At 41.1% G+C, this 17,206-nt stretch overlaps 1 protein-coding gene across 1 annotated transcript in view; it reads left to right on the plus strand.

Annotated features, from left to right (window-relative positions):
- Positions 1-16,968, plus strand: part of ipo11 (importin 11) — a 71,429-nt gene extending 54,461 nt beyond the window's left edge. Inside the window, exons 27-30 of the mRNA XM_052068486.1 lie at positions 444-565; positions 3,560-3,655; positions 5,228-5,312; positions 16,668-16,968. Of these exons, the coding sequence (XP_051924446.1) occupies positions 444-565; positions 3,560-3,655; positions 5,228-5,312; positions 16,668-16,832 (468 nt within the window). The 3' untranslated portion in view covers positions 16,833-16,968. The remainder of the gene's footprint in view (positions 1-443; positions 566-3,559; positions 3,656-5,227; positions 5,313-16,667) is intronic.
- The last annotated feature ends 238 nt before the right edge of the window (positions 16,969-17,206 follow it).

The raw sequence follows: 17,206 nt of genomic DNA on the forward strand, positions 1-17,206 counted from the left end.
CAGCAGTCTCTTTCAGCGCCTGTTAAGGACAACGCCTCAAAAGTGCCTGTGAAAAGCGAATCGTTTAGAAACTGGGCTCAAAGTGATGAGCCATGGAATTGCAAATGGTTCCATTTGCAGGCACCGAGTCAAAGCCGCGGCCCCTTTTATTCTGAAACTTTGAAATTGTTTTTGCCCCAACTAAAGGGAAATGAATCACCTACTGTTTATAGTTGGGTCTTAATCTAAATGGATAAAAGGAACGAATAGGCTGTTTGAAAAATCCCTCAGCTGTCACTCTCCGGTGCCACGCGCCTCTCGTCTACGCTGGCTGCTAAATTAGGCGGGCAAAATAGGGAAGGTCAATTCTCATAAACAACAAGATGAATTCAGGCGCCCTCAAAGACGGTTAATTTCCGCTCCTTTCTTTTAACACGCGGCTTCCCGTCCCTTTGCTCCGCCAGATGGACCAGTTGTTAGGCAGTGTGATTGAAATGTGGGTGGACCGCATGGACAACATCACGCAGACTGAAAGGAAGAAGCTGTCCTCTCTGGCCCTGCTTTCGCTCTTGCCGTCTGACAACAGGTAAGGCATCTGTCATTCAAGATCACAGCCGTTTGGGTGAGTTGCATCCATCGCATTTTGATGGTCTGAGGGGGTAGGAATACATTTTCTGCTAACGTACAGAATATGGTGAGCCGCATATTCGCAGCTTGCTATTCTTCACCTATTCACATTTTTTTTTTTTTGAACCATCAAACTTGTCCTCTGCTATTCAATGAAACACTCACCTATTTGAGGGCTAAGCGCTCTTTCAAAATGATTGCTAATAGTGACTCATGTCAAGTATGACGTGTTTGAGAGACTACATCTTTATGTCGGGAGAGAGCTAAGTTCTATCTGGGGCTTTAGGCTTTTGTCTTCTGGTGCATTTTTTTTCTTCAATCAAGCAATATGTTAAAAAAAGAAATAATTATAATAAGGAATAAATATTCTGCAGCTGCAGTAGCTCAGGCTCCAAGGACTTGGACTTTGGCATCGGTGGGCATCCGTTTGCGTCCTTCTGCAAAGGAAAATGTAAAATTGCAATTATTTGTTGGAGAGGTGCTCTTCTGCTTGACATCGGAGCGGTCCCAGATTGATACTGTGGAGAACTCCTTTGAGTCATTCACGTATCAATGCGGCTCTTGATACGTTATGTATCCTTTTCATGCCTATTCAGATGCAATTTTTCACATCAAGCTTAATACGAGCATCGGGTTTCTATTCATGCTTGGAGGGCATTATTCGTTTGTTGCCACCAAAATGTATTTGCGCACTAAATGTTTGAATTTGCTTTCTCTTTTGAATTTTATCCATGTCCATCCTTCTCATATGCCCATTAAGATGTCATTTCTATGACCATGTACGTTTCAAAGGTTGAGATTCATTCTTGGAGTGCATTATTAGTGTGTTGTTGACAAAATGTATTTAGAAGCAACAAGAAGTTTATTTGCAGCATGATTTTTTGGAGTTGTCCAAGGTAGCAGGAAAGGAGATCTTTAAAAAGAAAGAACCCCCCCCTACCCCAGCATTTTCCAGTGCATTTTCAGTTTAAAGATGACCGCATATTTGACAGAATATACTGAATGTACGTTCATGTGAATAGATTTCCCATGCCACATTTTTGAAACTTCACTATGTGGGTTTTAAGGGCTACTTTACTGTTTTGTTTTTGTTCACGTAATGATGAACTTTCTAGTCAAGACTTTTAGACGACGTACATTTTCCGCAGTTTTGGCTGTGTAATATTAGACAGCCATGAAATCCTTTGTCATGCTTCCTCACACCTCCTCAACAATTTCCAATTGGATATGACAGCCTTGGCTTTTCGGTCTACTGCATGACAAATAAAGTATCCGACGTACAATCGCAGCTCAATTGGAAGGAGTTTGTATCTACTTCCTCATTTCGCATTATTCATCAAATTGGCCTCTCTCTAAGAGCGGCACAAAGTTGCCAAACTAAAGCTGAGTGGAGGTTTGTAAAAGTTTTCCAACTTCTGCTTTGTAATTGTACTGCTCATTTGAGAGAGAAAGAGTGATAAATAAGGGCAGTGTTAAAGCACTACAAATTAGTTATGCGAAGCAGACCAGATGGGGGTCTCGTTAAGGCATCCTTTTCCCTAAATGTTCTTTAACGTGCCCGGCTGCTTAGTGGCCTGTAGCCGAGATTGTCAATTATTTTCTCTGTTCTGCTTCATCATGCACCTTTGTGAATTTGCGGTGGTGTGGTCACTTACTTGAATGCTCATTATCAGTGTTTTGGCGTCACAGAAATATGACAAAAGTCAACACAGCTAAACCGAGTCTGAAAAAGTGCATAGATGAGTGGGTGTTACATCAGCTAATTACAGAGGACCCCCCAGACTTTGAAGGCTTGAAAAGTTGGAAAGTGGTTATTCCTTAGAGGCACCCAGAATTTTTTTTCTTGGGTTTTTCTGGAGTTTGGCTGAAATTTCCCTCCTGTTACCACTGCAATAGCACAGTTCACTTTTCGTGCCCATGCTGTGGGTGTTTACATTTGCTTCCCGTAATGCCCTCATATGTGAGAAAGAGAAGAGAGAAGAGCCACCGTCACCGATGCTCTTTTTATTGAGTGAAGGGAGAACTGCAAAACGCAATGCGCACACAGCTTACGCCCAGGTCACACGCCACCACACCAAACCGCCCAGATTCCATTATTTTTTTTATTTCTATTTATTTTTTAACTAAGATCTTGGTCATCGCTTCAAGTACCGCAGTGCTCTTTAACAGTATTCCCCAGTGAGTGCAGTTTTGCAAAAAGAAATCTGCAAGTAGCTGGGCCACAAAGAATATTGACTCGGGTGTCCTGTTTGTCTTTTACTTGCAGCTTGTTGGCTTTCAGATCAAATTCCACTGACTTGAATTAAACACGAGTCGCCAGCAGCACCGGTTAAGTAATCACAGGAGACGTTGGATAAAATCACAATTGACGGATATGCTTAACTGTGTGGCGAAGTGAGTTTTAATTGGAAAGCAGTAGCTCGCGGTAATTATGTGGCCCTCCATTTTCAGTTTTTTTTCCCCCTTTAGTCTCTTTATTTGTGTTTAGGTTTCATTTTAAAGTAAGAAAACATCAGATTTTTTTTCCCCCATCAAGGATATGCACATTTTTTACTGCATTCGGTCACTGCAAGCCTTCCAAGGTCGGATGGTGTTTTGGGCTATCGGTAATAAATTTTTCATTGGCCCTTGCATTATTTTTTTTTTGTGCTCTGTGAACTGTGATGTATTAAGTTGCTCTCTCAAGTGTGTATGTCAAATAGAAAGGTTAATTTCAAATGTCAGAAGGCAAGTGTGGAGGATGATTCCTAAAAAAAAAAAAAAAAAAAAAAACACAACTTTTCTTTGTGTGGCCATGTTTTGTTTTTTTGACAGCCACTTAATCAATGGCTGGATTTAACAGATTGTGACTCTTTGTTTACAATGTTACTCTCATTATTCTTATTGAATACAAACATTTTCAAGTGCCATCAGTGACCACGACTTGTGCACCCGTTGTTTTTGTGTCATGCAGTGTGATCCAGGACAAATTTTGTGGCATTATCAACATCTGTGTCGAGTGTTTGCATGACGTGATGACGCTCGATTACGACACGAACACCTACGAAGAGTAAGTACGCATTTCTGTTTGTCTGATGAATTAACAAAACAAACAATTTTTTTATATACACACCTTAAAACGTAAAGCAAATGTGCATTCTTTTCCTCTTACCATCAATTCCAACGACTAACACCATTTGGGGAAAAAAGGACACAGTCTGACTGCTTTCAAGTATGATAAATTCTCCATATTCTTTGCCACTGGCTCAAATGAGGTCTCGTGAGTCTATTTAAGGCATATTTTCCCCATAAAAGGTTTGAAGAATGGAAGAACCTTGCATGCACCGCAAATGGAGTGTCGGAACACCCACTTCCATCCCTGCATTCTTTTCCATTAATCCATGATTGGCAGCAGCATCTCTCCCACTGTCGTGATAAGCGCAAGGTTGAAAGGGTGCCTTTAGTGCTGGATACTTAGTGAAGGGCTGAGGGGGAGGGCAAGGGTGGGAGCGCATTTTTGTCACCGTCAATCGATTGAAGAGAAAATGTCCCTTGCTTGACGTGGAAAGGGAATATCCCATCGTCCTTTGAAAGTGAAATCCGCCTGCGCGTACGTCGTTGCTCTTTCTTGCTGAAAACATCAGCCTAATTTCCGAGTTTGGTGCAGGCACCCTTCTTCCTGCTGTCAATGTTGCTCTTTTCTCGCTCTCAATGTGCCAGGGAAAAATAAACTCCCAGCTTTCACAAAAAAAAGTTAGTTTTGATGCTGCACTCGCACGCTTCCTGTGCTCCACAGCCAAGTGAAATATTTGAGTTTTATACTTTCAAGCATGCAATAAACTCTCCATATCTATGGTGGAGTTGCATCCAGCATCCGCTTGCACCACTCGCAAAATTGCCATGTAGAAGTGACTTGATTTGTGCTGTCAATCTCTGCTTACCCACTTATTTGACTCCCCAAACTGTTCTGATTAAACCAGGCAAATTCCTCACCAGCTGTTTGCGTTACACACACACACACACCATTTCCACTTGCAGTCCTGAATAAACATCTTTAAGTACCGATAATTTATCGATCAACAAGTGATCCAGCTATTTCTTCTCACCGCTCGCCTGCCTCACGCACCCACCCACGCACACACACACACCACAGTATTAGGCTATCATGTCAATCACTTGTGATTGGATTATTGATCATGCGGAAGGCGGAACATCCGTCTACATATGCAATGGATCTCCACCCTCCGCCACGGGGGCATACAACTATTTTTCAGTTTACATCAGTGCATGATAAATGATGGTGATGCGGTGTGAGAAGAAGCAGATATAGCCAACATCCTTCCGTCCACTCGTCCTTGCTAAGACCATTCATATACCAAAAATAGTACACAAATAGAGGTCAAGATATATACACTGCACGCCCATGTATCTTGTCACGATAAAGTTACAAGGACTTAAAGACTCGGAAGCCTTCCTTTTTTTCCCCCTTTGCACTTAATAAAACAGTATGACTTGCAGGCACCCTTATTTTTGTAAGTGTGTGTGCGTGTGCATAATGCTTGTCCTGGAGTGGTCTCTTGCAGAGCAAGTATATGTACAGGTATGGTTATTAATATTAAGTGGAATATTATTGTGTTTGCAGCTGCATGCTAAAGAGCCACTTTGAGGAGCCCGAGCTGAGTGACTATGAGGATCTGCTGACCGAACAGGACAAGAGGAAGAAACTAGTCAGTCAAACAACACGTGCACACACACACACACACACACAAAACCCTAAATCTTTTCCTCCATGCTCCACTCTCTCCATTTGATTTGATTTTATTCATCTTTTGTTTCTCTCTTCATGAAAATGCATCAAACAAAATAATAGCACGTGGTGGGCAAGACACATGCGTACATACTTTCAATTGTCTATTTGTTTAATAGTCGTTTTGGCTCACCAGTCGATGTAAAATCAGTTTATACATCCAATGTGCGCAATTGATTTATGATTGATCTTGTGTTGAAGCAGTTGAGTCGAAACTACCGGTACGTTTGCTACAGTGCTTGTCTGCAAGCAGCTGATGTGCTCTAGATTCTGTCTTGTCATCAGCGATGGGAAGTTGAGCTGCACTCGCGCGCTCGCTGCCCTGGAAACAGGAGTTCAGAACATTCAGAGGGATGATCCGATCCAATTGAAAATATTAGAAAATAGCAGTGAATCTTTCATTTCTCCCATAGTCGATCTAGGAAATGTATTCTAATTCCAATTCACTAGCCACGAGTTGCATCTAATGGGTGGTATGGAAATCATAATATACATTCTACAGTAATAATTATTAGTTTATGCTTCTGGCCTTTTTTTAATGAAGTATTTGTTTGATTTTGAACCACTCTTGTGTTTAAACAATATTAACAACAGCAGAAGAGGTTTATGTCTCTACCATCTAAAACGTGGTTCAGCATCATACCGATGAATGAACATCGACTTGCAATCAAGATCACAATTTTTATAGCCAGTAAACACATACCAAGAAATGTTTTCATTCCGATGCTAGAGTAAACAATTGCATTGCGGAAAAAGTCTACAGATAAAAGAAAATCGTGCAATGCTTTTGCTAAACTTTTAGTAAGTTCTGGTCTTCTGGATTAACCAAGTTTTGAATTTGGTTTCGCATTCAGCCTTCGTAGCTATCTTGAGATGGAGTCACTGCGACGGTGCAGTTCAATTCCTGCAAGATGAGTTGTATTAACTTGCTTCGAGTCAGCTAATGCGAGCCTAAATGTTGAAAGAGAACTGACAAGCGTCTTGAATCAGAACTGAATACAGAAGACCCTATGCTGTAAATATCAACATACATGCAAGATCGGATTAGACTTTCTCTGCAACCCCCGACTGTTATATTGTGCAATATGAACATCGTCACCTTGCAAACGTTGTTTAATTAAAAATATGCTGTTTATGTATGTATATCTCAAATGAATCCCCGGGCAAAACTGTGTGTATTCAATGTTCATTTCATTGCTCTTTGTTTGAAGAAGTACAGCAGTATATATATTTTTTCTGGGACCAAACCATTTGTTCTTCTCAGGAAATGTGTATGTACGTGTTTCCCAGTGCACTTATCACCTCATTCCAGACACTGACTTCTTGCTCCAGGGAATTGAGGAGACTCAAAAGTAGCCCCTCTCTCTGCTTGTATGTGCGCGTGTGTGTTTGTGCGTGTGCGCGTGTTGCACTTTGAGAAGAATTTGAGGAAAAAGCTTGTCTTTGACATTTTACAGGACAATTTGGCATTCTGTTGCTGCTGATGCTCTTTGGGATTTGTCGAGTGTTTTTCTGTAAAAATACCATCGATAATGGATCCTAATTGGGACTGTGGATAATTGTTCTAGCCCTTTATACAACTTTTTACTTTGCGTCCAGGCTGAGCAATATGACCTTAAAATGAAATCTCAATATTTTTATCCCCCAAAATCATATTTACAGTTGAGATTGTGCCAGAACATATACAGTATTTGTTGTCTTTTTTTTAACTTGTATTCTTATTGTCTCACTTATTTATTTTCCTGTTGTCCTTTCAAGTTATATTTAAACTCTTTTTTTTTGTTCGTGTACAGTACAGCCTCTGTACCCGATCGGTCTCAAGTCCACAAAGCCAAAAAGTAAAGTGGGTCACCTAAACCACGGTAGCGCGTGACCTACATGACAGGAAGTTGTTAGTGGTCAGAAGATAGTAGCTGTGAAGACACATATAGTTTTGGGTTTATTCTCATTCGGAGCTTGTTTCTTTGATCTGCAATGCAACAATGGAATTGGCAAAAAATAAATAAGGGAATCTGGGCTGACATTATTTTTTCAAATGGCACACGTGAGCTACAGTGCGATGGTCTTGCACTTTATGCGCTACACATTTTAAAGCGCGACCCTGCTTCACTGTGTCTGGTCTCCCTGACTTAGGAGGGCAGTTATTTCTGCAAACACTCCCTGTCATGTATTTGATCTATAGGCTGCTTAAAAAGTAGATCTTTGGTCAAAAAAGGGTTGGGCACCCCTGGTGTAGATAAGCATCCATTCATACCCACTCGACATGCATGTTTTGGGAGTACTGAAGGCGTAAGCATGAGGTAAAAATGAAAATTCCACACAGGAGGGTTTGACTCAATTGAAACCCTCTTGATTTTTAACCAGACCTGCTAAGTACTACACAATTACTGTATGCTCATTCTAAATAAGACGCACATATTGCTGTGATGGTTAAAATACTAGTGCGCTGCAAAATACAGGTGCGCATTGACCGAGAAAGGAGTTTGGTTTATTTAGAAATGTATCACTGAAGCCCTTAAGGTTTTGTGTTTCGAAAAAGAAAACTTCTGAGAGGAAGTACGGCGTACACAAGCACGTACAGCTGATGATAACTTTTGGAGGACTTTGAACTTTCCAAGTAGAAATGAATATTAATGTGCTATTAATTCCCAAATTAGAAAGTGGACCTAAAGAAGGGGGGAAAACACTTTTGCTGACTACAGCCGAAGTGGATGTAAAACCGTTTTGCAGGCATAAAAGGAGCAATTTACATTTGTAATGGATATTTTCACAGAGACTAACAGTAAAATTGTGCTGTGTGGGAAATGTTCAAGCCGTACCTTGCTGAGGTCACATTTGGGTCCTCTATTGAAATAAGCTTTGTTTCACAGGCATCCTGGGAGCCTTTCTTACACTTAACTTTAAATACTGTAACTCTTAGACTCGTCTTACACTTATCGTTGATCTCGCAACAATAACATCTCCTGAAAACCTTTCCAAAACCAAATCTCCCAGCTATTATGAAGCAATCATTTGTGGCTCACTGCCCAAAGGTAAGAAGAGCATTTAACTATTTTTGGGGTGAACAGAGTGCCTCCAAAATAGCTTCAAAAAGCCTCAGGTGTCAGACTGTCCCTTTAGCACATCTTCCGAACCGACTATGGGATGTGCGTTCCTCTCATTGTGTACATTTTTGTCAAGTTAGCATCATCAAGGTGTGTTGCCCATTCTAGGGTTAGAGAATATATGTATGTATATATATATATATATATATATATATATATATATAAAGCTCATGTCAGGCATCATTGCGGCTAAGATAAGTGGACACATGGATCAATACATGAGCGAAGCACAGAAGGCATGGGTAGAGATACCAGAGGAGCCAAACATCAGCTCCTGGTTGACAGAACAGTTGCACAAGACTGCAGGTCCCGACGTACCAACCTGTGCACAGCCTGGATTGATTACAAGAAAGCCTATGACTGGATGCCACATACATGGATCACTGAATGCTTGGAGTTGTATAAGGTGAACAGGACCCTAAGAGCCTTCGTTGCGAACTCGATGAGGATGTGGAAAACCACACTTGAAGCCAATGGCAGGCCACTTACCCAAGTGTCCATCAAATGTGGCATATACCAAGGTGATACACTCTCCCCACTGCTGTTCTGCATAGGACTGAACCCCCTAAGCCAAGTAATCACCAAGACAGGCTATGGATACCGCCTCAGAAATGGAGCTACGATCAGTCACCTCCTCTACATGGATGACATAAAGCTGTATGCTAAGAGCGAAAGGGACATAGACTTGACAGTTTACCTTTTTTGTTTGTTTGTTTGTTAAGGAACTCCAAGGCAGTCAATGTCCTGCTGCAATATGATTGGTTGCTTGAAAAAAAATCACGAAACAATTCGCCTCTTTGACGTTAGCCGGGGGCTAGCCGCTATATTTTCCCCTCCTCGCCTTCGCTAAGAGAAGAGGGGTGAGCAGAGGACACAGGGAGGGAGGGAGGGAGGGAGGGAGGGCAGGGAAGGAGGAAGATAAGAGAAAGACCAGGTTTCCAACTACAGCGTGCTTACACAGATATCTTTTTGCTGTTGATTAATGTGCATTGTCTTTAAAAAAACAACAACAACAACAAAAACATGCCTGCGGGTACGAGTTAGTACCCAAGGCCAACCTGAGTAGCTGAAAGGTCGGTTATAAAAATAGGTCGTCAGTGACAGCACGTCTGACTTCCCGAAACAATAAATGCGTTTGTATTTTATAACAGTATATTTAAAACAGTGTTTAGACGTTTTTTTGTTTTTGTTTTTATAATTACAGTATGCTTCCTGACTTATTCCCCTTCATCCCAATGAGAACTGAGGATTCCAGTCATGGTCACATGAGTGTTTGTGTCTCTCTACATAATGCATTGTTTGATACTTGTGCTTCAACTACAAGGACAGCAGCATCAAACACAAAAAGGGCTCGAGCAACATGAAAGACCTGCTCCATTGTGTCCAAATGACATTGGCCCAGGCAGTTGTGTCTGCGGAAAACACTTCAACGCAGCAAATGATCGTTATTTACAATTACACTGTCACCTGAGCAGACAGCATTCTCGTTTTACAAAACACGGTTTAACTCGAAAGTAGAATTCCGTGGAGGCAAGGAATATAAAGTGGGTAATTGGAACTCTTATGCTTTCCATTCAAGTCAGCTGACAGCAGCTCTTGAATGTTTTTTTTTTTGAACGATTTGGGAAAATAATTTAATTGCAACAAAAAAAAAGATTTAATTAGCATTTGTAATGTCATTTTCAAATGTATTTTTAGATAAACAAGCCAATTAATTAATCTTCATCACAACCAACAATATCAGATCTAGTCTGCATTACGGCAACATTTTCCAACTAGGAGAAAGGGGATACATGAAAAAATAATTCTCCTGGTAGAGTAAGACACAAAAATTCAACAGATTTTCATTAACACAGATTTAGTCAATTACATATGATTATTCATGACTGTTTTTGTCATTATCTTCCCCCTCCCCTTATTCTTGTCTTAATGAACCATTACCCTCCTCCAGCCCATCTGTCACTTCTGTGAATATATATACTCCAACCAAATGACTTACCCCCCCGGGATACCGAAGGCATTTATAATAAAGATGTTTGCATTTTGCTCTGTTATTCCTCCCTATCTCAGCAGACCGCCACTGTTAGCATAATGGAATTTTTTTTATTTTTATTTTTTGAATTGCAGACTTCTGTGACTGATATTCTATCCGGGGCCAGCACGTATAAAAATTCTCTATTCTGCTGCCAGAGGCGATGCAAAACCATCTCAAAGAGTTCCCATCTCGTCTTTGCCATTTGATCATGTCAGTTCCCCATACGGTGCGGCAAATTTCGCAAAGGCTGAATTGCATTTTTATACAAACCCGCAATATCAAATAACATCATCCGTGTAATGTTCCTTTTTTGATTTCTGCATCACCCACCAGTATCTTTTATTTGTCTGTACCTTACCAGTAAGGATGAAGCGTAATCGATGCTGCCATATGCACTAGTAAAATTGCAAAATGGGAGCCACTTTACCACAAGCAATGCAATCATCTTTTTTTTTTTTTTGCCTCCACACATCTGTGCTCTTGTCTTTAAGATCTTACTCTTTTTAAGTCTTTATGGGGGATATTGGCCCCACTAAGCTAATGAGAGTCATTAATATCTGATCAGACAATACAGTCATTAAATTGATCCTAATGCATCTTAATTACCAACGTGGACCATGTGACCCGGAGACACTACAAACAAATCTCTGTCTGATTGTTTGCTCAAAGTATTTCAAAGTCAGTAATTGGCGCTGCAACTTGAGTCTAAAACTCCACCGGGGTTTATAAAGTATTTGTTGCTCTCTGAATAAGGGGCTTGTCAGCCGTCAGGCAATTAATGACTAATTGGGATTTGCCGAGAACAGATGGGAGTCATTTCAATAAAACATCCACCTTGAATAATTGGCAGTAACATTTGTTAGTCTGCCTGTATTTAACTCTGGCTTTGTCAGACATGGAAATACAGATTGATTAAAATGGTGCTTTTTTGTTGTTGTTTAGTAAACCCTTGCGTCCACTTTGAAACTTGAGTCAAATTGTGTGCTCCACCACAAAGAAAAATAGTTGCGGCACATATAAACACATTTATCGACTCCTAGTCAACACTTGACTACCCCCGGAAGGACAACCTTTTTTTTCCTACGCAAACAAGTAACCTTGTGAAAGATTATACTTTGGCCAGCAGCTTTCCGCTCTCCCTGGTAAAGTAAAGCTAATGGGCATGTGATACAGCTTTATTTGAAATCCATTTCCAGGTCTTATCACTCAAAAATGTCTCAACTGTATGCGAGCCTGTCTCGCATTCATTCTGCCAAGATATAGTTTTGTCGCATTTTTACATGATGTAAGGCCCGCAGCCATGCTTTTCTCATGTGTTCCGTACTTCCGGTAGTCCTTGTTTGGAAACCGGCATTTACGCCCTCTAGCAATTCCTATTAGCAAGACATATTCCAATTTGTGCAGCCTCATTTCCTGAGCAAATGACTGCAATCAAATTGTAATCCTTCCACTAAATCAAGAGACCATAAAAGAAAGGCAGTGAGCGATGTTTTTGTGCACTGTTGAGAAAATCCATCTTGTCCCGTTTGGCCCTTCTTACATGTCGCACCTCAGCCATCGATTAAGTCTAGACATGGTCACTTAAGCTAATGATTGTATTGATCTCTCACGACTTTTTTTTTCTTTTTTTAAATCAATGTCACGTCTGTGTCCAACTTCACACTAGACGCTGTCCAACCACCTATTAATGCATGTCAAAAGATGATTGTCAAGGAGCAATAATTGTGGTCAATCTTTGAAGGGAAACCGCCAATTATTTTTACATTAAGGTGCCGAACCCTTTTTCCTCGTCAATTCTCATTTCTTTCAAAGCATTCAACTGATGCTGAATCCCACTTGTTCCCGACGCTGCGTCCACACCTCTACGAATGAGCCATTGACATCTCCATGGACGCATCCGCTGCCATTCTTTTGAGAATGAGTCAATGTTGCCAAAGTGATTCCAAAACCGAGTAACCAATTCCCAATTTTTTTTTTTTCTGTTGTAATAATCCAACCCCATTTATCTTTGACTTTGGAGGCCGCTCGGTATTGGTGTTATTTTTCCCCCCTAATCATCCCTGCTGTCCTCTTCATCTTCAAGCCTCTCTTCAGCCCAACTTGTTAGCCTCTATCGTATTGTCTGTGCTGCGTATTGCCACTTCGATTGTTTTTGTGCGTCACCGTTACATGTTTCGCTCCACTCTTGCCATAGACCCACTTCACTAAAGGGTCGAACACTTCTGGTTTCTTCTCCAGCATGAATCTTTCTCTTGCAAGCTTTTAAACAGACCCTGTTTATGTTCTGGTTGACTGCCAAGCCAGTTCATCAAATAACCCGAACGGTCTGCTTGTTAATGTATTGTTCAAACATGCTTTTTGTTCGTTTGTGTGTTTAATATATCCCAGTTTAGTGTCGATTGTTGAATTTGTACTAGGCCTAATCTATGAAAAATGATCAATGATACTGATGCCCAAGGGAAATTTGTTTTAGTATTTGACATTCAGCGCGCCAAATGCCGATACTTTCCGACTTTCATTTTGTCAAACCGACCTTATAATAATACTCAAGTCACATTCACAATGGAGTTGCTCTTCCCGATGCAGAAGCTGAAAACTAGCTTCCTCCAGCCTTCAAGATCACAATTGTCATTTGCATTTCAAACTGACATAACCTGTCACCATTTTACAAATTAGTAATTCACAGAATGTCATCAAATATACCGTAATCCATATTCTGCGCATGGGGAAAAAAATTCTTGAAATATGCAGTTGGAATATCTCAATCTACAAGACTTTATTGATTTTATGGCCGCATGGTTCTTCTACAAGTCCAGTGGTTAGCACATCGACCTCACAGTGCAGAGGTCATGGGTTTGATCCTGGCTCCGTCCTTCCTGTGTGGAGTTTGCATGTTCTCCCCATGCCGGCGTGGGTTTTCTCCGGGTACTCCGGTTTCCTCCCACATTCCAAAAACATGCGTGGCAGGCTGATTGAACACTCTAAATGGTCCCTAGGTGTGAGTGTGAGCGCAGATGATTGTTTGTCTCTGTGTGCCCCCCCCCCCCCCCCGCAATGTCAATCGCCTGCGGGTGACACCTCGCATAATTTGAATTTTTTTCACGTCAAGGAGTTGACAAACGCTGGAGAATCTATAACAGTTGGATAATACGTGGCTTTTCATCAAACGTGACAACTTGGCGACTGCAACGCATTTCCTGTCACGCTGCGACGAAGGCGTTGCGGCCGGGCGGGGTCACAGATGTCGTCTCATAAATTAGCGAATAGAATCTGCCTGCCAAATTAATCCAGTCAACCCCACGCTGTCTGCTACACTTCTTCGTTTACGCTTGAATTCATCAGACAGCCGTACAGCTCATTTCCTCACGTGAGCGTGTGTGTGTGTGTGTGTGTGCGCGCCCAGAGCACACACTGTGCTGACGACACGTGGTAAATCTGTGTGGTGATTAACCGTAAATGTAATCTCACTGTCAAGCAGTCAGAAAACTGTTTTTTTGTAGTCAGCCCATCTTGTTAAATGTAACACCTCGAGGATTCCTCAAATTCCACTTAGTGATTGATTTTTTTAGACGTATTGGAGCCTCACTAGGTTCTTGCCAGGAGTCTGGATGAGAAATTTGTTACAGTAGACCAATCTGGATGACTCTGCAGCAGGATGGGAGAGAAATGGCCGCAGTTTGGCAAAATTGCAGACGTTTTGCAGATATCGCTGTGGAATCTCAAATGGGGGTCAAAACTGACTCCCAGATTAGTCGTAGAAGGGGAGCCTATTACAGGCAATTTTCAGCAAGAGGCAAAGTACACCCTGAACCGGTCGCATGTCAGCCACACTGTACATGTAAACAAAATACTTTTCACACTCACATTCATATCTGTGGGCAACTTAGAATCTTCTACGGACCGAGCATGCATGTTTTTGGAACTTGATCATTTTATTCATATGGTACAGTGTTCAGGACGTTGTGTAGGTAGAAGTGCAGAAATTGTAACCCGTTTTTCCGGGACATTTACTTGATGTATGTTCTATTTTGAAGCCCGGAACTGACGATGCTCCATGTATTTAAACATGTGACCATGTTTTATTTGTTATTTTTTTCTGCCTAAAACATCAATAAAAAGTTAAATAGCAAAAAAATATAATAATCTTTTTGGGGGTGTGGGGGGGTTGGTTGGGTTTTTTTTTTTGTAATTGGTGGTTGATTAATCACCTTCAAACACTTGCAAGATGGAGTCCACCTCTTGGCTGTCATCACAAGAAAGCACGTTTGTTTCAGCCTTAACTGTCATCAAGAATAGCAAAAATAAAATAAAGTCACAGATGGTATAATTCCATTGAGGAGTATATTTAAAATCGTAAAACGTTATCAGCGATTCTCCCCATAATTCAGTGAAATGCCCATCCCGAGAACTCCCATCTGGAATAAGGGCCTTCATCGCTCACTCCTTCCAATAGTTTTACATGACAGAATAAAAAAGAGAAATCAAAGCAATTTTTCTTTTTGACGTTTATACAAGATTAAATTGTCATCTACATACTGTAGATTAAAACGTTCCGGAGGTTTGCCATAATTTCAACTAAAATTATTCCCTGGCGTTTGAGCCAGTAAGCTCACACACAAGTTCTCTCTGTCGTCATGCTTTCAAACACATACGGAGCAGACTATACGCTAGTCAGCTACTATATTTTGATGGTTATATGCTTTTATCATTAAGCCACTCAAGCAGCCACTCCTCGGGAGTTTGATTGCTCTGTAATAGCGGCAAGCTAATGAGTAGTACAAGTGTCGTGATTGGCAAGGGACCAGGAGTTGCCATTTACAATAATGTAGCTCTCCAAGGGCTCCAAATTATTCTGCTCACGCCCTTTGCCCCCCTCCCCGTTTGTGGATGTCGACAGTGAGGGCAAATGCAACTTTGGCTGATGAGGTGATTAAAGAGAGCCGCTTGCTGTTTGTATGGGTCTATAGACTGACCTGTTTTTTTTTTGTTTTGTTTTTTTTGGGGGGGGGGGTAGACTGGCGAAGAAACAACACCACCATAATTTGTGTGTAATATATATATATATATATACTGTATTTTTATACACACACACACAGATAGATTTTTAGGGGCACAACTTTAAGGTCTACCAGCATTAAGGAACAGACCCCCCCCCCCACCCCATCTTTTGTGTTTGTTTTCATTGTATTTATTAAGTCATTATATCTTGCCCAAATGAAATGCCCTGTTATTTATGAAGAGAATGGGTGTTGTTGTTTTTTGTTTTGTTTTTGTTTGGGATTTTTTTGCACCAGAAGGGCTGCCAGCTCATTGTGCAGTTGTTGCTCTACTAGTCTTTGTAATTTCTTATCCACGTTCCTGTGCTTTTGTGTTTTCCTGGGGGGAGATTTCCACTCCCAGGGAAAAAAAAACAAACCTTATCTGAGTCGTATCTGTATTTTCAAACTTCTGTTTTTTTTTCTTTTTTTTCTTGCTATTGTCCATGCCACCTACATAATAAGATAGCTGCCAGCTGCTGAATAAAGGGGGCGGGGGGGGGGGGTGGTATTTCGCTCAAGTTTTATGGTGGATTACAAAAGTGGAAATTGCAGTTCATCTTTGTTGCCTTCTTCCTTATGGTTGTGAATGTGAAACTCAGCTTGTATCTCCTACCGCAGTTCGATTATGCTGACATGGGAGGAATTAATAGGATATGGAATCATTTCTGTGGCTGCCAGAGAACGAGTTGGAAATTTGGTTTTTGTTTGGCCTTGGAATTATCACTGTGACACTCGCTGTGCATAATGGAATTGTTATGATGCATTCCAACCAAGTACCAAGCTTTGATTCATCTACAATACAGTTTTTGTGTTTTTCTCCTTTCGTTTTTCATTTTCTTCCTTTTCACCTCTTATGTTTCTTGGAAAAACAACCATTGTGTAGCTTATATGTAGTTCGTTCACACTTTCTCTCTGTCAATGGTTACTCTGCTCATTTTGAGTGGATTGGTTGGCTGGGCACACTTTTGGCTTGTACCTTTTATTGTTTTGTTTTGTTTTTTGTTTTTTTTTTGCCTTTGGAAAACCATCATTAGTGATTAGAGTCGAGCCGAGTGAAAAATGACCTATCTGAAAAAAATGTGTGTCTTGTTTTGCAGTTGGACCTGGAGGACCCTGTGCACAGTGTCTCGCTCCAGCAGTTTGTCTACGAGAAGCTGAAGGCTCAGCAGACCCTTCTGGGGGACCCGAGCTTCAGCGGACTCATGGAGACTGTGGACACAGAGCTCGTAAAGGACCTCCAGGAGTTCCTGCGGGGCTTCTGAACCACAAACACAGTCCTTCACCACCGTTCACAACAAATGGTTGCCATTTAATCCTCATCGGCTTCTTTCCTTTGAAGAAGAAAGAAAAGAAAAACTCGATCCAACATGTGGCACGCAAATCCAGATCTTCCCAAAAGCTGCCCATGTTATTTATTGCCATATCAATATTCCGAACTAGCTTTGTCCGTTCCACCGCTAACGCATCACCTCCTCCCGTTAACAAACTAGATTCATATTCCTTTTTAAAGAAATTGATCGAGGGCTTGCGTGTCTTTCCCATAATTTTGTAAAATGTCACCTCACTTGAGCTTCCATTCATCTTCTCACCTTGCCGTTATCTTCCATTAGTGTGGTTTTGAAGTGGAATGGGTGGA

The sequence above is a fragment of the Hippocampus zosterae genome, chromosome 6 (assembly GCF_025434085.1).
Source record: "Hippocampus zosterae strain Florida chromosome 6, ASM2543408v3, whole genome shotgun sequence".
Taxonomy (NCBI): Eukaryota; Metazoa; Chordata; class Actinopteri; order Syngnathiformes; family Syngnathidae; genus Hippocampus; species Hippocampus zosterae.